Source organism: Paralichthys olivaceus, chromosome 8 (genome assembly GCF_024713975.1).
Source record: "Paralichthys olivaceus isolate ysfri-2021 chromosome 8, ASM2471397v2, whole genome shotgun sequence".
Taxonomy (NCBI): Eukaryota; Metazoa; Chordata; class Actinopteri; order Pleuronectiformes; family Paralichthyidae; genus Paralichthys; species Paralichthys olivaceus.
Window position 1 is genome coordinate 23,270,300 of NC_091100.1, and position 21,948 is coordinate 23,292,247.

The following is a 21,948-nucleotide window of genomic DNA, read 5'->3' on the forward strand; positions in this document are numbered from 1 at the left end:
AACGTTCTGGTTCATCTCCACAATCTGAAAAAAAACATCTTTAACAATCATAAAGCAACAATGGGGAAACAAAAAGAGATTGAGTTCTAATAAAGGTCAGAATTATCGCGTCACCAAACTCCTCACATATATCATTTCGACTTACTCCATATCTTTCCTCTGGTCATCCCTCTGCTGTGGCTCTGTGTTTCTCCTGGGGGCCCATCCCCGAATTTGAGAACCACTAACCTAATGTGAGGTTGGTTGAAGCGGTGAGCATGCTGTCCACTAGATGGCAGTGTAAACATACCGTTGTGAAGGCAGTTTAAAAAATGCCTTTGGCTATAACAACAAAGACTAATGTCAAACTTGGTGATGATGATGGTGATGATGATGATGATGATGATGATGCTGATGATGATAACGTGCGTTACAAAGTAAAATGTGGATGTGGGGGCTTTATCTACATAGAAACCAAATGACACTATATCTTAACGTTTGCTGCTTAAGAACTATTCTTTTTTAATCTGCCAGTTGGAGACCTTCTGCTTTATGAGAATACAACGACCGAGCTGCCTCTCTGACACTAATGGGCCAACAAATAAAATCTAGGAAACAGCCTTTAAAAAGTGAGTAGTCAATACAGAACATAAGAAAGAATTGAAATAGAGAAAGCACTTCATTTGTGGTGAGTTACCTCATAAACCATTCTACTAACACTACCAACACTATATATCAGAATCAGATTCAGAAGTACTTTATTAATCCCCGTAGGGAAATTACAATTTAAAATGCCAGCATTATGTTCTTATTGTTCCTATTATTAAAACCATAGAACATGACTAAATACCATATGATATACAGTACAGTGGGAGGAAGGGAGACAGACCATTTGAGGCCTCTGCCAGTTAACATTTCACAAAATTAGAAAACACAAAATAAACGTGCAGAACACTACGAACTAATAACAACATAATGTGAATTAAAACAGTAAATAATAAGAATGACAGCATCCAGATTAAAGCTAACGTGTTCCACAGTCTGTGTTAATATGTATCTGTCAGGTATAAATGTATACATTTATCTCGTGGTAATGGATTGGCTGCCTGCCAGTGACATGGAGGGCAGACGTCACAGTGCGTCATTCTTTCCGTTTCCGCATCTCCCCTCGCCCCGTGCACCAGCGTGCGTGTGTCCCGTGCCTTCGTGCGGACTTTAGTGATCACTGAGCTTCTTCTTATCTGCGGCTTCAGACGCTTTTATTCCCTCATGCCATCATTATGGAATCGCGATGTAGCTCACGACGCATGCGCACTGGAGTCTGTACGTCAAGCGTTTATAATCCGAGATGATAAATAATAATGAGGTTTCATCTGTATTTACTTCCGTGTTCGCTGAGCGCGTTGGGCCCTCTCTGGTCTCCACAGTGGTTTTCATTTTCCAATTTTATTACAGTGACTATTTGCTCAAGCTATGTTTGATATTATGAGTTATATTGATAGTTATTTATTTAAAATATAATCTTGAAAAATGAGAAGTGTCCTTGTATTAGTGGTGGAAAGTAAGTTAAGTACATTTACTTAAAGCAGGCTACTTGTACTTTATTTGAGTTTTATTTGAGATTTTTGTGATTTAAATCTTTTTTAAATAATTAAACAAACCTAATGTGTCTTAGTTCACAATGTATTATACATATTACATATATGTTATATGTATATTAGATGCATATTAGTTTTATATTCCAGTAGTTATTATTCCACAGCATTATTGTGCACTTGTGAAATGAAGTTTAATGTTATGGATTCACTTGTTTCATTATCATTTAAAATACTTTCATCAGTATTTCGTTTTCATAAGAAATGCACTGTTGTTGTGTTGGTGTTTATGAAATGAAGACAGGAGAAGAATATAACTACATGTTTTAAGGAGCTTCAGCAAACGTGTTATTCACAGTATAACATGGAGGACGCTACCAACCAAGAGAAGAGGCTTACACTGGTAAAAAACAGAAACCAGTGTGGCCCTGAGGTCCCTCAGGGGTTTTAATCTGAACACAGAGAGTCAGAACTTGGTTTTTATTTCCCATGAATCATCATGACTCCTCAGATGGACCTCAGCGAAGTAAAGGAATCAGAGCAGGGGCTGTAGTCACGTGGGTTCACTGCTGTGCGGATGTGCCTGTCCTCTGTGTGGCCACCCATCTCGACGTGTAAACACTCTCTGAAGAAGCTACGTTAGCGAGTAGCTCCTGTGTTCAGCTCCACGTCGTCTCCTCTGCGCACCGAGCATCAGCCCTCAGTGTCCTGCAGGTGTGTGTCAACATGGAGGAGCCGTGCTGTGCGTCCTGTGTGCGGCCGCTGGTGTCTACAGAGCCCTCCTCCTCCTCCTCTTCCTCCTCCTCACAGCTCTCCTCTCGTTAGCATCCTCACCGTACAGCAGCAGCGATGCACAGGGAGGGCGACGAGGCGCAGGAAGACTGCGGCTCCCGGGAGGAGTGGACGCTGCTCTTCTGGACCTCTCTGGCCGTCATCGTCCCGGTCGTCATCACGCTGTGGTGCAGCGCCCAGCGCTCCAAGCGGAAGACGCACATGAAGGATTTCTTCCGCAAGAGCAAGCACGGCTGGCACTACACCGACCTGTTCACCAAGCCCACCTACTGCTGCGTCTGCTCCCAGCACATCCTGCACGGGGCTTTCTGCGACTCCTGCGGCGTGTGCGCCGACGAGCAGTGCCTGCGCCGGGCCGACCGGAGCCTGTCCTGCAAGGAGATCATGGGCCCCTGCGTCCCCGACGGAGCCATGGAGCACCGCTGGGTGCGCGGAAATGTGCCCCTCGCTAGTTACTGTGCTGCGTGCAAGCAGCAGTGTGGAACCCAGCCGAAGCTCTGCGACCTCAGGTACAGATGTTGGTGCTGCAGCTGTGCTCTCAGTGGCGGAGTTAAAGGGGCCACAACTTACACAGAGGGGGCAGTTTTATGTCTAACATCCTTCACAATTCCAGATTTGGTAAGTGCACATTTAAAGTAGCAGAGTGTAGGATTCAGTGACATCTAGTGGTAGAGTAGCAGATGGAAACCACCTGAAACCCCCTCCCTTCACCCCTACCTTTCTAAAGCCATTTTCAGACATGAGCTGGGGGGGGGGGGGGGGGGTTCCAGACTTTCTCTGGAGGTTGTCTCTCCACCAGGCCTCCTAGTTTAAAGTCAGTAGAAATCCAGGAGAAGTTGATGTGTGGACACAGCAGGGGATCCCCCGCTGGATTTAACCAAGAGCAAGTGTGGGGTTGGAACAAGCAAAATGAAAAGAACAGAAAGAAAACATATATCTCCAGGTGAAAAAGCAGTGACACACACGAAGAAGATACCGACAAAGATTTCTCGAGAGTTTGTGGTGATAAGAGATAAGAACAACAGTGTCTGGGTGCTGTAAACATGATCAGGTGATCTCTGCAGCTGAGTTAATACATCACTTCCTGTGTCTGTCTGCCGCACCATGCTGCTCCGTCTCTCGCCTGAATAACGTGGAGGATTTGTTGCTGTTGTGAACACGTCTGTTCAGAAAACCTCCCGCTGTGTTGTGCATGTGTGAAAGGCAAGGTCATGTCTAAAAATGGCTTCAGTGACAGCACTGACAATGACATACTTGTAGAATACAATCTGAAAAATAATTAAGTTCCCTGAATGAAAGGCTTCTGTTTGTAATGCTGCACAACCACCTTTCATGGGATTGTGTCATTAATTTGCTCTAATGGACTGCTGCTCTCTGTGGAGGCAGCCACAAGCTGGTATAATCTGTCAGATAAATCCCTTTAATCCTAACAGTGACCCTCTCACACCGCCCACCTCTAGAGGTCGAAGGTCAGAGACAGACCAGCACCCCTGCGGCTGGTTAAGACTCAGACTCTTGCTCCTTTTCAGCAGGAAGTGCTTTTGTGTATTTTCTTTCTTCTCTGACAGATTGTCGCTCTGTCCCTCCTTCAGGTGTGTGTGGTGTCAGACCACGGTGCACGACGACTGCATGGACAGCCTGGTGGATGCAGACCTGTGTGACCTGGGCGAGTTTCACAGCCTGATCATCCCTCCTCACTACCTCTACCATGTCAACAAACTCCGCCGCAGGCACCCGGACGAGTACAGCAAGGTGCTGGAGAAGTGACGGGGAACCTCAGCGTGCCAATGCTGTGAGTGTTGTGCGATTTGTCACCAGAGCTGTTATAAGCAACGTGGGTGTTGTTTGCTTGTGTTTCCGTAGCTGGCGTCTTCCTGCGGCAGTGGCTGGACTCCAGTGTTGGTCTTGGCTAACACACGTAGCGGTAACAACATGGGGGAAGCTCTGCTGGGAGAATTTCGCTCCATCCTTAACCCAGTGCAGGTCAGTCTTTAGCTTGTGCAGCTTTTTCATATGTCTGCACTTAACATGAGTGAAACTTGTATTTCCTCTCATCATCATGTCTCCAGGTGTTTGACCTCTCTGAGCTGTCTCCTTCGAAAGCCCTCCAGTTGTGCACCCTGCTGCCCCCTGGCAGCGTCCGGGTGCTGGTGTGTGGAGGTGATGGCACGGTGGGCTGGGTGCTGGATGCCATCGATACCATGAAGCTAAAGGTGAGACGGGGCTAACAAGTATTCACGTGGATTCTCGTAATTACCGCAGGGTTCAAGTGCCAGTGTGAACTTCAAGCATGTGGATGTTTATGAACACACCTGGTGGTGTGTGGGACACACTCCAGACGTTTTCAGACATGAACTCTGGAGAATGTCTGCATAATACTTTATATAATTCACATCTTAACAAAGCAGCAGGAGATTCTCCAGTCAGCCCTTATCACCTGAAGCACTCCAACCTTGTTATCTTACCAAGTTTCTCTCTGCCGGCATCTTCTGCATGTATGGATCCTCTTTTTTTTTTCATCCTGAGATATTCGTATTCTTTTTCAGTATTGTGTCTTTCATGTGTTAGAAACATCATCAACAAGCCCACTCGCTCACTGGGATACCTCTAGACATGGGCTCATTCAGACATTGTCCAGGGGCCTGGCAGGAAAACTCCAGGGAAAGTGCGGAGCTTCTGACTTGACCATTAGTGTCCACACATACAGCCCCTCTGGAGAGTGTCAGAGTTCAGTTCATGTCTGAAAACAGCTTCAGTGTCTGCTATGTATCACCACTTCTCTGCAAAGTGAATAATAAACCTGCTGCTCCTTTGTTTTCTTATGTCAGGGCCAAGACCAGTTTATCCCAAGGGTGACCATCCTGCCACTGGGGACAGGAAATGATCTTTCCAACACTCTGGGCTGGGGCGCTGGTTATGCTGGAGAGATCCCTGTGGAACAGGTTCTCCGTAACATCCTTGATGCGGAGGTGGTCAAAATGGACAGGTGGGGGCTGTTCTAGTGCTTTCAGTGCTGTGCTGTTGGGACAGGTGTTTAATTCTAAGTCTCTGTGTTTTAAAATGCAGTGTAAAGAAGCCATGGAGGATCTTATGTTACATCAACTGCTTTAGAGTTGTCTACAGTGATTACATTTGTAGTGTTAAAATCTCTTATAAAATCCATTTGAATTTGAAGGAGCCTCAGAGCACATACACTGAAGATTTGCTGCATATACATTCTATGTGACTGTACGCTTAGTTTGTGGATACATATTCTACACTTTTGTCCTGGAATTTATTTTTTGGGGTCCAGTGGAATGTTCAGCATTTAGACATAATGCATTTATAGAATTACATATGTATATAATACAGTTACTGGCAGGGACGATGTGTTTTTATCTGTTTGTATCTTGTTTTTCTTTTGTTCTAATTACCGACATAATGGTTTTCAGATGGAAAGTGCAGGTGGCTTCAAAAGGCCTCTACTTTCGTAAACCTAAGGTGAGTCTGATCTCTGCCAACATTTTATTATACGTAGAGGCAGACCGATGCTGATATCGATATTAGTGATTAAAAAAGAAATAAAAAGAGGGCGTCCTGTTTTTTGCATTAGTTCAGACTGGACAAACTAAACACCTTTTGAGTTTTCATGACAATTAAAGGCTACCACAGGATCTTTTTCATGTTTGGAAGGAGAGAGTGAGGTGAGGGGTGTTCAGCTGCAACATGCAACTTCAACACTAGATATCACAACATTCTACACACTGTACCTTTAAAGACTCAGATTGGTTGGTCTTTATTAGACAGCTGATAAACTGGTTGGGCTCTAATGTCACTGAAGCTTTGAGTTGGGGTTTGCAGTGCAATAGAAGACAGGTGATCCACTGACACACTTAGTACTACTTGTAGTAAGACATTCCCTTCATGCGTCCCTCAGGTTCTGTCCATGAACAACTACTTCTCTGTGGGACCCGACGCTCTGATGGCTCTAAACTTTCACACACACCGAGAGAAAACGCCCTCCTTCTTCTCCAGCCGCATCATCAACAAGGTCTGAACCACCTCATTTGAACATGCGCAAATTATTTTTCTCCTGTATTTAAATTTGAATATGAGCACAAGGTACAGACTGAGAATATGCCACCTGTCTGTATTAATGTCTGCGCCTCTCTTTCCTCAGGCTGTATATTTCCTGTATGGCACCAAAGACTGTTTAGTGCAGGAATGTAAGGATCTGGATAAGAGGATTGAGGTACATTTGCCTTGTTCATGTGCTGAAGCTTCATTCTTAATCTGTGTTTTCACTCTTGGCTGAGAATATCTTACAACACTGTTACTTAAGAAGTGGTTTTGTCATTGTTTGACTTGTTTGTCAAATGTTTATGTGTGTGTTCTTCATGTAGTTGGAGTTGGATGGGGAGAGGGTGCCGCTGCCCAGTCTGGAGGGCATCATCGTCTGTAACATTGGCTACTGGGGTGGGGGCTGCAGACTCTGGGAGGGTATGGGGGATGAACCGTGCCCCCCTACAAGGTGAGATTACTGTATAGTGTGAAAGTCTTTACAGGTTTTAGTCATAAAAATTTCAAATGACCATCAGAGACAAGAATTAACCTCCAGTTATTGCTAAGATGCTTCTATTCTTACTGAAGTGGCTGCATTAAGTGCTCCATGTTACCATGGCAACCAAGAGTGCGCAGCAGGGTTGTTTCCTGTCTCTTCCTGCAGACTGGATGATGGCCTGCTGGAGGTGGTGGGCGTGTTTGGCTCCTTCCACTGTGCTCAGATCCAGGTCAAGCTGGCCAACCCTGTGCGGCTGGGACAAGCCCACACTGTCAGGGTAAGGCAACAATACGCGCACGCACACACACACACACACACACACACACACACACACACACACACACACACACACACCGCTGGCTGCAGTATTTCCTGTTTAGTGGGTATGGAGGAAGACAATGGTGGTGTCAAATTGGTTTTCACTGCCATCTGCTTCCTCACAGCACTTGGGAATCTAATTTGGACTAATCTGATTAAGTGTATACTACTGAGCTCCTGCACGGGCTCATAGTCTTTGCTTGGTTTGACACCGATCTAAACTCTTTATGTCACATGAGCTCTGTTGGTAAAAGTCCATCCTCACGCACTAAAAAGTGCAGTTAAAGCAATTATAAGTGAGAGATTACTGCTGCCATTTATTATTACCACTGTAAATATGATGACCGTGTTTAAGGAGAGGATGGTTGTCACTGCCACGTGAGTGTGACTGTAACAACCACAGTGAGTATAACAAGGAGAGGATAGAGGAAGTAATTTTACTGGTATTTCAATACTTTACACTGGGAAAGATTGATGTCACAAGTGGGGAACATAAAGTGTTGCATGAGAGAACTGTTTCACATTGATAATTATGAGCAAAAATGCTCTTCAAGCCTTTAATACTAATGGAATTAGAAATGTCATGTAAATGACTCTATTACTTATGACCTAAAACCCTCTGAATATTCTGTCTCAGTTAGATTCATTGATAGACACCAAACAACGTCAGACAATTCTTTCTTGTATAAACAGCACACTGCCTTGATGAAGGTCAGTTTCAGGAGTCATTACCATGACAAATGTCTCAAACATAATTAGAGGGGAGGATTTTGTGTTTAATTTTAGCCCAGTGCTGAGAGGCAAAATCCAGGGCAGCAGTTTGTGAATTAAAACACTTTTGAACCATTTGTTCATTTTTATCAAATAGATTTGTATCAGTCCTGTGTTAATTCTCTAGAGCTACTTCAGAATGATTCCATGTCATCAGTGAGTCATTCTAAAATATACAGTTCTATAATATACTGTCACTTCTTATTGTTCGTTTGCTGGACCTTGTGTGCAGAGCTTTTTATAAACAGTATATGGTGCAGAGTGAAGTTACAAAACCTTGTGTGCATCCTACCTGGTTTATCTGTCATGACGATTTTAAAGTCTTTTAAAGTTTTTCCTAAAATTGTAATTGATCCCACACTGGGGAAATGCACTTGTTACAGTAGAAGGACACATTAAACAGCTGTTCATGGTATGGTTTATCTGGTGTTTGAATGATTTCTGCTGTTATTTAATACCTAATGGTTATTTCAGAGGTCTGTTGAGCAATGACACAATCTTCACACTCCAAACACGTAATGATGTGGTATACTGTGTGTCTTACCTCTTTAGCTGGTTCTCAAGAGCTCCAAGATGCCCATGCAGGTGGATGGAGAGCCATGGGCCCAGGGCCCCTGCACCATCACCATCACCCATAAGACCCAGGCTCTCATGCTGTATCACAGCGGCGAGCAGACGGACGATGACGACGACGAATCTAGCTCCTCCGAGGCAGAGAGCCCCACCCCTCATGACTCGCCCCGGCCTCCGGGGCCAGCCTCCGCTCGTGCATGACCCACACCGAACATCACGTGATCTGAAGCTCTTCTTATTTTAAGTTTTTGTCTTCTGTCTTCAGCCCAGTTTCTATTAATCCATCTTCTCCAAGGGCACTTACTTGTCCCCCTCTAAGATCTTAAAAGCTTTATCCTCAAGTCATGTTGATGAGAATAGATGTTGTTTCCTGTGTCGTCATTTCAGATCTTTTCAGAGAGATTGCAGGGTTTAGAAAGATTTGTTTGTACATGGGCCTGTGTGAGTGGTTTTCCAGTCTTTTCCATCCACACTCCACTTATCCTATAACCCAGAGCTCAGGCAGTTCCTCTCCACAGGGGCAGTCAGGAGGAGGTGAATGTTACGGAGTAATATTGCCGTTTATTTGCACTGATCCCTTGTGCCATAGATATGTATAGTCAGCTATACTCTATTTATTATACAGTATTTACCATTGAATGCCCAGTGCAGTACTGCAGGTATCAGTGAGCCGTTTTTAACAACTTATCCAGGTTGAATTGACAAATCCCCCTCAAAGCCATGTGGAATTCATCAGCAGGTGATGGTAAACAGCAGTACTGTTACGTGGAGGTTTTGCTGGAGTTAGCCTACATGCAAGTTATTGTACATTAATCATAATTTGTTACACAAATAAGCACAAACAACACACAGATATTCTACATGCACATGATCAGTGTTCCAGTGGGTGATGAGATTAAACTTCACAAAACTTCTGTTAAATTCGACAGATGGTCAATGTTTTTTTAGTGTCTCCTGCATTTGCCACCTAGGGTAAGGCTTTGAAATGTGTCTGCAGGATAAAACGTTTTTTAAATCTGGAGCAATGGCTCTGTTCCACCCGTAATGGGTCAATCACTGGACATCCACCTTAGTTTGTTTACTTCATGATGCACTGTCTCAAGTAGCTCTCACCAAACTGCTGGATTACACTTCAGTTTTCAAACTATATCTCGCTTTCCTGTAAGAGCCACAGCAAACAGGCCCTTGTTGGGGTTTAATTTGAAAGTACTGCCAAGTAACTACTGTTCAGAGGATCCTCTTAGCCTCCATGTAAAAGCTTCTCCGCCTGTTGACAAACTGTATTTTATGTTTTTGCACTGACTTTACACTGCTTAGAACGTAGGCACATACACAAAACCATACTGCTGACCTTATGTTGCTGCCGATAGTGATAACTGCTGATGAGATTATGCTGTGTCATGTTGTCTTACATTATCCAAGTCGCACTCTTGTATTTCGTTATTTGTGTTTTAAAAAATAGTCACCACAAGGTAGTGGATTGTTTCAGCATTTTTTGTAGAGCGGTGGAGTAGAGTTGAGTCTTAGAATCAAACCTTGACACTTCACTATTATTACGCTGTTTGTAGGGCTGCACAATATATCTCAAATTTACTGTCATCGCAATATCAACATGCGCGATATGCGTATCGCAAAAGACTGCTTGAACTGTGAGCAGAGGGAGGGTCAGTAAATCACTGACAGAGCTGGTAAAAATGTTTTTTTATGGTCCAAACATGTATGAAAAGACAGGGATCATCCCTGTAAGTGGACTTAGTGGTGCTGTGCATGGCTGTGGCCAGGCTATGGTATGGTAATGGTAATATTAATGCTTTGAATCTTTTTCAGTGTCTGCATAGGTTACTCACTGTATGAGGTCTGTGTTAGCAGCGAACACAAAGCAGAAAGACTTAAACATGCATTTGTTTATTTATTGCAAGTCATATTGTGCAGCCCTACTTGTTTTACTTCTCTGTGTTGTTCGTATGACAAAGCTCTACTTGTTAAGTTTTATTGTTTGCATTTGTCCTGTATTCCACATAATGTGTTTCGGTTTGTAAAACAGCCGTCCTGTAAGGAAAATAATTTTGCCATTCAAGGTGATCCTGTGTTTTGCAGAATGCCTGTTGCTCACAGCCATATGAGGAATGTTTCAGTGTAATGTTGGTTTGTGTTTCTGAGGAACCTGGAGCCAACCTGCTGCTCATTAGGCTGAACAGGGATCAGTTATTAGCCGCGTGATGCCTATGCTTTTAGAATATGCACCTCTTAAACAGGTAACCAAGTCCCGGTGTCATCACCCTCAGTTTGTTTGGTGAATGTCTTCTCGCTCACAGACACCAGTTTCACCTCTTACCTGATCATCCATGTTTACCAGATGTGTTTGTGATGTGTTATGTTGAATTGAATTTGCTTAAATGTAACTGAGGTTTGTTGGCAGGTTATTAGCCACACCAACATTATGGCTCGAACTGAAAACACTGTTTTAGAGTGAAATATCTCAATAACTGCAGAACCACGTGTAAGCACCAATATTTATACTCAAATGCAAACAATCTGCATGTAAGTATAGATAATGGTGGTCCTTGGAAATTGAATCCTTATGGTGTTGTTGATCCTGAGAATTAGTTTTGCTTTTCAAACTCTTACGAGTTCACGATCCTCAAATTTTCTCAGTGTCAGCTGTAGTGTGACACTGATGCTAGATAGCATACTAACAATGCAAAATATTAGCATAGTACATCCTTACTTTGCACATGTCACATGACAGCGACACGCTAACTGTCCAGCTTTCAGCTCAAATCAGAGATGGGCCCAAATACAGTGGTTCATAAAGTACAGCTTAAAATTGCTCAAATAATTTGTTTGTTTGTAATGTGAAGTGGGTTGTAATGGTTATTAACCTGGATAGAATTATCCTTAACTTTGCAGTTCCCTCAGATTTACAGAGAGCTTTATTATCTTTCCCACAACTTAGCTGTTTTGGTTAAATCTCACTACTCTTAATAGTCTTTGTTTCCAGCTGTTACCGCTGTACACGCTTTAAGTAATAACATGGCCGCACTGGCAGAATTTATAGCAGCTACATCAACAGCACCATCCAACAAATGTGTTTTCTGATCCATAATGACGACAATGGTTGCTAGTGTGGCTAATAACTGTCTGTTTGATATTATTTGTTAAACCTTATTGGCAGATAACATTTTCTATTTTTGTAGACTCAATTTGGCAAAACTCTGTGGGCTTCTGCATTCAAAATTCAGTTTATACTCACATTTTACTTGGTTGTGCATATATCAACATGTGTTCATTATTATTAAAAACTTTGTGTATGATTTAGGGGGATCTATTAACAATGAAATATGACATTAACAACTATGTTTTCTGAAGTGTAAAAAAATTGTTGCCTATGCCCTCACCAATAGATGCCACTAAATCCTGCTCAACGAACCTTTAATATATTTGAATGTTTACTTTGTAACTGTTAAATATCTAAAATAAGAGAATCTACAGGCTGATGAGAATGTGTAGAAAACATTTCATGATTTCATGTGTGCTATGACATGGCCTCATGAAGAGTAACGTGACCTCTACTAAACACAAATGAAAGTCCAGAGACAGTGTCTGGGAAATGAGACGCTTTTATTGCTAACAATCATGTAAATCATAGATGTTTACAAAGATGGTATAAGAGTGTTTACTGAATTTGCTCAATCACAGATTTTGAACTGAATGTAATGAAGCAGTCTTTTGAGTTTGAAGACATTCCCATAAATATTTTCATATATAAGCCATGTGTGTCTGTGTTTTCATTAAATCAGATTTAAAGCCATCACATTGTTAGAATATGCTACTCAACCTCTAACACTATATGTATATTTAACTTCACACAGAAAAAAAAACCAAACATACAACACAAAGCATAAAAGACATTAATCACAAAGGACAAAAAGAGAAAAAAGCCAGACTTTACAGAAATGATCTATTCTACAGCATTACAGCATATACTAATTAATCATTCAGTAAATAAAAAATAAAGCATATGGCGAGGAATAGTGAGAATGGGTATCACGCAAAATTTGGGGTGTCCTTGGGGAAACTTAAGGTGCCTATAAATTGGTCCCCCAGTGCTCTCAGATCTTTCATGAAAACCTTTTCGCTGTGTTCCGAAGCCTCTCAAGATGTATCCCTGAAACCAGTTCCATTAGAGAAACAAGGATCACTGGTAGCTTTCCATTCGCTGAGTATTATTCTCTTTGCAGCTAACGTACCAAACATGAGGGTCTGTTGCACAGTATGTGGCAGTGCAGGAGAAGCTACAGAGCAGACAAACAACCACTGCGTCAGGTTCAATAGTATTTTAGAATACTATTTAAAAATATGCTGCCAAGAGGGAACAATCTTAGGACAAGACCAAAAGGTGTGTCGTAGAAGATTTACATCTGTCACATACATCAGATACATTAGGATACATTATAGACATGTTTTCTTTGGAATAATGTATCTAGGCATGACTTTCAATTGAATTAACTGCAGCCTGGCATTAATTGAGCCCTAACGGATCCTCTCCATCGCCTCCCTCAACATCTTGTCGGTCAACTCATGATTCATGCATCTTGATGGAAAAATATCTTATACATTTAGGAAACTGATTTGTATAAGTGTGATATTTGGTGCAGCTTGGGGACTGTTGGGCCTTGGTGGGGGTACACTATAGTGTAGTAGTATACAAACTAGAATAGCAAACAGTATAGTGACTATACTGTGTGGTTTGTTAAAGTAAGAAACAATTGGATCCAAAAAGCTGCAAATTGGACTTTGATTTCAACTACCACACTATATCAATCATCATGAATGAATTAAATAAATACACCATGTTCCCACACAACAATCATCTCTCTCCATTATGTGAAGTAAAGCTTATAGAGCACTTTGTTTAAACCACACGTTCTCAACCATGTGTGGGCCTTGAGCGCCCTCTACAGGGCCGTGAAATGTTTTTTTATTTGATACTCGTGGGCCGCGACGGTCGCATACGTCATCAGCTTGAGACGCCCAGTGGACAGGTGAGCTAATGCTAACAGCTAATCGCTACATAATAGTGTTTGGAGTGATGGAAAAGTTCGACTTAACCCAACGCTACTAACACCAGAAAACCTCCCAGGTACAGCCCGGATGTGATTTCACACGAGGCGCTGAAGCCTTCCAAGCTAAAGCGGCATCTTGAGACCAGACACCCAACTCACCATGCCGGGAAGCCAGTCGACTTCTTCCAAAGGAAATGGACTCCAAACACAGAAAAGGTCTATGATCTCTTTGATTTCAAACTCCAAACTGTGCATTGAAAACCAGCTGCTTGGTCCTTGTTTGCTGTGGCTAATGAATCATACTGTTGGGTTGTACTTCATCAGATACTGTCAGTTCATATGAATATAGGATGTTGTGTGTTGCAGGTTTACATACACTTTTGTACAATAAATCCCTCTGGGCAGAGATATTGTTTTTTTGGCTTCTGTCACACCCATTTCATTTTTAAAGAACTGTGTTTGATGGCTTTTTTTCTGTAAAACAGGGAGTGGCTTTGATGTACATATTTACTACAATTAAGATATAACAAAGACTAGAATCAATTAGCCAAAAATAATAAGGTATATATGTGTTAATGGGCCCTGGATAACTACATGTATGAAAAGGTGGGCCTTAAAGTGAAAAAGGTTGACAACCCCTGGTTTAAGCATTACATCAGTATCAATCCCTGTTGTCTGAATCAGTGAGTAATTTCCACATTTCTATGCTACAGCGAGGGAACGTGAGATGTGAGTACTACGACTGCAGAAGCAAATACATCTGCTGCTGCATCTAGTTAGACTGTTCATGGCGTGTAGTTGATTTCTCAGAAGGGGGATTGCTGTCGGGATCATCCTTCTCGGTGAAATCAGATCAGGTCTGGCTTGTTTCCATCTGCAGATCCGGGTTGGTTTTTGTCTTCATCTGAAGAAAAATGTACAAATACTTTTGTAGTTTGCAGATCAAATCAATCTCACCAGATTCGAGTGTTCAAGAAATGTTTTCACTAAAAGTAAATCTAATTCTAAAGTTTAATTCTAGCACCAACACAAAAACTGAAATAAACCAAAAAAAATTAAAGCAACCCTAAATACTCACTGTCCAGATTTTTGTATGACAGGGTTAATTCCATATTTGATTGTACTGTATATCAGTGACAGCTGATTAATGTGCATGATTAAAAGATAACATTTGTGAAATCAATTCTCCATAGAAAGTTTTCTAAAGAATATAAAGGTATTTTTAAGCTGCTTGCAGCTTTGACGTCCGATGTCGGGGTGGTGCAGGTGTTGTTTATGATCTTTGGATTCTTGATGAGCAGACCGTTCTACTGTGTGTATGGATCATGCACATGTACGTGTTGGACATGGGGTCTACTTCCTGAAATAGTACTGCTTTGTAAATGGAGAACAAGATGCTGTGCTACATTTCAACTAGAGCGGCAACTGATGGAAAGAGAACAAGATCAGCTGGAGAGCAAGATCAGCTAGGTAACAATGTCAGAAAACAGTCTGTGGTGGGGTTGATTGATACATTGTCAGTGAACATACAGTAAATGTACTTGTGCCCAAGACTAGAGCTCCATCCTTACTCTCTCCTTTCCACAAGTGGACAGAGAGTGTGTTCGATCTGATTACGCCAGACCACATTCAGAGATCTATGTTCGGTCTCAGGACACCATTAAGCAAAAACTCTAATTTTTAAATCAAGCAAGGGCTACGTCACTGAAATATCTAGGGGGCGCTAGTGAGGCATCTTGGTACACCCGGGCCAAACAACCTCCTCAGATTACACATAAACCTGATGCATTTGCTACATTTTACAGTGTGGTCATGTGAGCCCACCTTAGTTAAAATAAAAAAGGAAAGACAAAATATCTCAGGGAAGCTCCTTAAAACAGCTTTGTGATACTGAGAGTGACAAAGGTTGTGTTGGTTGTGTTCTCGAATCTTGGCAAATGAACGTTGCATCTCGTCTATAAGTCGTAATGTAAACACTATAAATGCAGACTCTGCAGATCCAGGCTCTTGGCACAGACAACAGCAGCATCTGGACTCCACCAGGCAGCAGAGGTTTTGTAAACTGAAATCTAAAGGCAAGTATACCAACTAACCCTCGGCCAATGGACTGTGCAAACTGTTTCAATAATTGTATTGTTTGCTTTAATGTATTCAGTCAAGACTTACACTGTGTGAGTTAATTAAGCAAACTGAAACTAGTTGAATGTATCAGGATAACAAGCAAGAAGTTAAGAGTAAAGTGTACCCTCCTGTTATTTTTTCAGTGTAGTTGGTGTCTACCTGGTTTCTCACTGGGTTGAGGTGCAGCCGAAAAATCCAACTCCAACAGGTTTTCCATGGAATGGGCTTGCATCCTTTTCCCCGTCGTGTTTCGAGGTTTTCTGGTTCGGTCTGAAGGAGAAAAAAAGCAAAGTTTGTCTTACAGCTAGAGTATTTCTGTATAGCTTCATTTATTCATAAAAAAAAACATGCAACAATAAATGACAAAGCAGCAGTTGTCAGGTATTTGAAAATAGATAAAAAGAACATGAGAATTTGTGCCCGAGCAGTCATTGACACTCCTCAAACTCATCCTGGCTCTGATTGGTGGTTTAGACCAGGGAGCATTGAATTCTTCAAAATTGCATTACAAGCTGTAGGTGTAAGATCCTTTCTAATATTATCCACCTCATGTACTGTCAGATCATCATATTTCAGCAGATAGGACAACAGATTTTTGTTAAGCTCCCCTCTTCCCCTTTAAAGTTTAGAAACAGTCACAAAGACGGTGTGGGTGTGGCTTCATCGGATTTGTCACCTGTCAGCACACCTCGATTCAGTTACTAAAATGATCAGTTAACGAAGAGTCATATTTTTTTCCAACTAAGCCCCACAAACTGCAAACCAGTGACAAATACTGTCAGGTGATGGATTCCACATGTAGTTAAGATGTGGTTACATCAATGAGAGATGTGTATAATAGAGGATAAGGGTGCATGACCACAAAACTAGAATGGCACTCAGTGGAGTACCTCGGCCAAGGCCCAACAGTCCTTGTCCCCAGTCCCATTATGAAACCACTTTTAAATTTACTACATCTAGATTTTGATGTGGATCTGCACCAAATTGGAAGCTCTTATAAATATCAGTACCCTCAACATGTCTGATTTTGTTTTAGATCAAGATCAATTAATTATTATTGAGGAAAATGTTGAATTGAATGGGTTCTTCCCTGACCCACAGCACATCCTCCCACCAGGTTCTGTATTGGGTGTATAATTGCAGGTTTTTATCTGACTTACTTGTCTTTTGATGTTGATTTTGCGGAGCCCAGTTATAGCCTGTTGACATGCCATGTCCATACTGGGGTGAACTCCAGCCTGAGGGTGAGCCCATGTAGTTATAGCGAGGTACAGGATATGACGGGAATATGGGGTTGTGGGGCCTGGGAGGCTCTGGTGGAACTGAAACAAAACAGTCATTTTTTACACTACAGGACATGATGCCCCCGAGCTTTAGTGGTCACAGTTATGGTGTATAGCTGCTTTTTAAATAGCAAAGACATTCTCTTTAATGTTTAAGTGCTGTACATGATAAGACACATTTTTTCCTGTGATTTCATAACCGCCTCTGCATACAAATTTGAATTTAGATTTCTTTCTACAGTTCAGAGATGGAGATATCAGAATTCTGGCTGGGGACTTAACCTTTGAATTGATGTCCATATTAACCACATGGCACTAAGTCACCCACATGCAGCAATACTGGGAAATAATTCGATTCATTATTTTTATAATATTATTTGTACTTTCACAATGAACCTCCAAGTATAAAATGTCCCACTGAAAGTGTAACTTTTCTCTTTTCCCTCACCTGGTTTAATGATTGGTAGTCTGGCCTCAACAGGCTGTTTGAGGATCTCTGTCAGATGAAACTTCAATGCTCCAGCGAAGGTCTGAGTTAAAGTCACCTTCCTGGAGTCCAGGCTGACTCGAGGCTCATGAGGCTCAAACTTTACAACCTTTGGCAAGTCAAATGAAGCCTAAGAGGAGAAAGGTAATCAAGTTGTGCACAACATGACTGTGGCAGGTGTGAACAGCATGCCCTGCTCTTCTTTTTGATGGCACCACTGGGGGGTCAAAATCAAACCAGTTCAAATTATAGCTACAATGAACAATTCATTTCAACTTTCTCAATTTACTGATGTGCTGATGAAAAGTAAATAGTGAAGTTTATTATGTCACCTGCAGAAATTTCAGGGTTTGGGAGCGACTCAGCTGACAGCTGAAATCTTCTTTGGCTTTTTTCATCTGTGCAGCGTTGTCAGTTAACTTCTTCATGAAATCCTCTAGTTTTGCCTGACCAATCTCCAGCTCGCGCTCCACCTGATTTTGGGCCTTGCATTCCTCTTGTTCCAACATTTCCCGCATCTGCTGATACACAGCTGTCAATGCCTTCCTTTTTTTGGCTGCAGCATTCTTGGGCAAGGAAACAGAGACAAGCAAACAGATGGAAAGACAAACTGACATTATTGGGGATAACAATGCCTCTGATACAGACAAAAATACCACATCAGACATCAGGGAGTACACAGATCTGTTCTGATCCAATACCAAGTCTTTAGAGTGTATTAGTTACACCCAGATAAAGCTGCAAGTTTCTTTTCCCAGAAATCACTTCTTCACTACGGTGACGTGTAACATATGCATGATTATACTGCGATGAAATCGAATGCGACGCAAGTTTAATAAACGCCCTGCGTGATTCACACTGCGGGATCCTTTGTGTTTATTTGCGTTAATCGTGCAAACCGCATCACTTGAATGAATGTTGTTTCCAGCGCTACCTGAGGCTGACCAGTGACCGGTTTGATCACCCTTTAACTCGGGTCAGTGCCAGGACTGAGTCCGGTTAGTTTCATTCTCAGCTCTCACAGGTCTCAGCGACACGAAAGTTCAAATATTTCGACTCCAGTGTTGGACGTGAATGATACGATACGCAAGATATTTCATACTCATGTCTAATCGCATCTTTGCATTGATTTTGTATGTAATCACAACACATGACAAATTCTCATCACATTTGGTGTAAATGTGTATTGCTTGATTTCTTTTATTTATCTGTTCTTTCTCAGTTTTGACTAACTAGATACAAATAAGGTTCTATGGCATTCCTTCTCTGTATTGTTGTTCAAAGGTTTTAACCTGAGCCAAGCCAACAATGACAGCATCACTTCCATACAGGGTGAATAGCATGCAGCTGTTAAAATGTGTTCTATAAGTTTTGATAGTTTTATGTAATGCACTGGTATTGGAACAGAACTCAGTATCAGGAAGGTAAAAATCTCTGGACATCATCACCATTTTTCCATTTGAAACAAATAACTCATTTGTTTCCTCTCGGTGAGGTAGTGAGTAAAAATTACCTTCAGCTTGCTGTGCATTTTGTTCGTCTGAGACAAAACAGTCTCAGTTGTCTTGATCTTCCCGTCCAGCAAACCCAACTTGTCCATGAGTTCAGACTGCAGAGACAGAAATAAAACCTTTCAGGTAGAGTCCTTCTATGTAAATAAACAATGCTGAAGATTTAAAGATCCTGTTCAGGGTAGCATTAGATATGCTAATGATTATGTGGGTAACTGGATAATACAATTTGAATAAATGAATAGTGACATAATTGTTTAGTATTATAATCCTGAATGACTCAAAGATAAGGAACTGATTTCTCTCTTGTATTGTCCATGTACCCCTGTCCGACTCCGTCTGTTGGTTGGTTGGTTTGGTTTGTAAGCAAGATTACACAAAAACAATAAAAGATTATCACAAAACATAGTGGAAGGATGTGGTATGGGTCAGGAAAGAACTCGTTAGATTTCTGGTGTGGATCCGGAACAGGGGGAAGATCCAGGATTTACAATTCACTCTCTTTAACATTGCAAGATAGGGTTTTTTTTTTTTAACATTTCACCATTTTCTCAGGGAATAATTCATGGATCTAGAATTGATGAAAAACATCAGGCACATTGGACTCTTGGGCCTTGGTGGAGGTATGCCCTCTACTGAGTGCCATTCTAGTGTTGAGTTTAGATTTTAATGTTCTAGTTGTTAGTTACTCATTTCCTTAACATATAGATTAGTTTGAGCTGGTAGACACCTTTATGCACTAGTTTGAAATTTGGAAATAACATAAAAAACCGAAATAGTGAATATCTGTATTTGAACCCTTATGGTCAAACCAGCCACCCCTAAATTAGGAGTGTATTCTGGAAATTATTAACACGTTAAGTAGAAAATATGTTAGTTGTGTCCCTTATGAATGAAACTTTCTAAAATGTGAGGAATTTATTTTATTCATTTTGATTTTAGGTTAAATAATATAATTGATACATATGATTTAAAAATAACCAACTTCATAATCAACCATTTGTGGAGTGTAATGTAGAGTTTTTCCAAATTAAAAGGAGCAAATTTGGAGCACGAAATGACTTGATTTCTAACTATCCTGTAAAATCAAATCTGACAGTGACAGAGATTGTAATTCAACACTGCTCTGACTGTATACATTCTTAAATGTAGCTTTTCACTGTATCAATGAGGAGAAAGCAAAGCACATCATGAGTCTGATTCAACTCCAAATTTCAGCAGGCAGCATCTACTAAGTTTAATAATTAACACGCTCTATCTGGTAAGTGAACAGAGCCAAGTGTTCGTCAGACTCAGGGCCACTGGCCCCGTGGTGAAATCTGACTGGCTCCTTAAGTGCACCTGTCCTGTCAATAGTCTTTTTAAAGTGCTCTTCTGAAGAACACATTTGCTCGAAGAAGGAACAATTTTCAAAATGATGTGTGGCTTCAATCAAAGCTATAGAGCTTACAATAAACAAAGAAGAAATTAAATATGCATCTTACTGGATCAGGAATTGTGCACTGTTGTTGGACGGATAATTAGACCCTGTTTAAATTGTGCCCCCCCCCCAGACTCTGAGTGACAAGGTGACGCAGACCTCTTTGAGCTGCCTCTGCTCCTCAGGAGAAGTGAAGGAGCAGCCTTTGTGGTCTTTCTGGAGACAGAGGCTGCAGATGGGGCGGACGTGCTGGCTGCAGAAGAGCTCCATCAGCTTGTGGTGGTCCGGGCAGAAGCGCTCCGACAGGTCCCCGACTGGCTCAATCAGCTGGTGGGGACGGAACACCGGGTTCTCCCGGTGAGGACGCAGGTGCTCCTCACAGAAAGAGGCCATGCAGGTGAGGCAGGTGTGGGCCGCCTCTGCATCCATACAAGTGTCACAACGTATGACTGCATCTTCATTGGCCTCTTTCTCGGTCTCCTTCTCGGTCTCTTTCTCCTCTGCTGGCAGGCCCACCTCGCTCCGGACCAACCTCAGGTTTAAGGTCTCCACCACGGTGCTGAGGACCGTGTTTTTCTTCAGCTCGGGTTTGGTGGGGAAGAGGGTCCGACACTGGGGACACCTGTAGATCTCCGTCCAGGTGGAGAGCAGGCAGCTCTGGCAGAAGTTGTGTCCGCAGGGGATGGTCACCGGACAGTCAAAGGGGCTGAGACAGATGCTGCAGGTCAGCTCATCCTCCAGACTCATGAGAGACAAGTCACACTGCTCCACCGCGGCCATGACGACAGTCCACAGCCGCTGCAGGGAGAAACGAAACTTATGAGTGTGTTTAGAATCAACACCACGCCCTTTTTATATGCTCACATAAACGCAGTAATTCTTGTTACTGATCCACACAAGGCAACGTAATCGTCTCATGATATTTTTCCCCGGTAGTAGGGAACACTTTACTGTCCACATCATGGAGAACCGTCGTGTAATTAAAGATTATAATTAGCATTAGAAATCTGATAAATGAGCAGCAAGATTTCACAACAACATCCCGTAAAATCCCCAATTTCGCATTATTAAAAAAGGCACACGTAGTAATTCAGGTGTCCATTAATACTGTATCTTCAAAAACGATCCAGTGAGTTATCCAAGTTTTAAAAGAACAGTTTGTTATTGACATTAACATATCTATTCCTGGAACTCTCACTTACCTTTAGTGCTAATGCAGATCACTCCACCTCATAGGTACACAGTAGTCAGGCAGTCAGCAGGCACCATAGATTGGATATCTTGTGACTACTGACCACAGTCTGTGCTACTGACCAAACCTGTGTAGGCGTGTCTGTCTGTTACGCAAACACTTCCAGATTAAAGACCAGCCCATATTGTCCAATAGGGAAAAAGAAGCAGTGTCAAGTTTAGGGTTAGATTAAGGTTAAGGTAGAGGTTAGGGTGTAGGGTAGTAGTGGTTGTATTAGAGTCTAAGTCCCTAGGAAATGGG

General features: G+C 42.0%; 2 protein-coding genes across 2 annotated transcripts; one reads left to right on the forward strand and one right to left on the reverse strand.

Moving 5' to 3' along the window:
- Positions 1-2,145: 2,145 nt before the first annotated feature.
- Positions 2,146-12,337, forward strand: dgke (diacylglycerol kinase, epsilon). Its single transcript, XM_020084050.2, has 11 exons — positions 2,146-2,875; positions 3,959-4,118; positions 4,230-4,349; positions 4,436-4,579; positions 5,195-5,352; positions 5,798-5,846; positions 6,283-6,396; positions 6,526-6,597; positions 6,749-6,876; positions 7,072-7,183; positions 8,548-12,337. The coding sequence occupies exons 1-11, from the start codon at positions 2,424-2,426 to the stop codon at positions 8,767-8,769; spliced, it is 1,731 nt and encodes a 576-aa protein (XP_019939609.1). The 5' UTR covers positions 2,146-2,423; the 3' UTR covers positions 8,770-12,337.
- LOC109627517 (E3 ubiquitin/ISG15 ligase TRIM25-like) lies at positions 12,171-21,948 on the reverse strand. Its single transcript, XM_020084052.2, has 8 exons — positions 21,659-21,948; positions 20,616-21,254; positions 19,039-19,134; positions 17,858-18,091; positions 17,487-17,655; positions 16,916-17,077; positions 15,915-16,025; positions 12,171-14,538 (listed from the first exon to the last, which is right to left on the reverse strand). The coding sequence occupies exons 2-8, from the start codon at positions 21,234-21,236 to the stop codon at positions 14,483-14,485; spliced, it is 1,449 nt and encodes a 482-aa protein (XP_019939611.2). The 5' UTR covers positions 21,237-21,254; positions 21,659-21,948; the 3' UTR covers positions 12,171-14,482.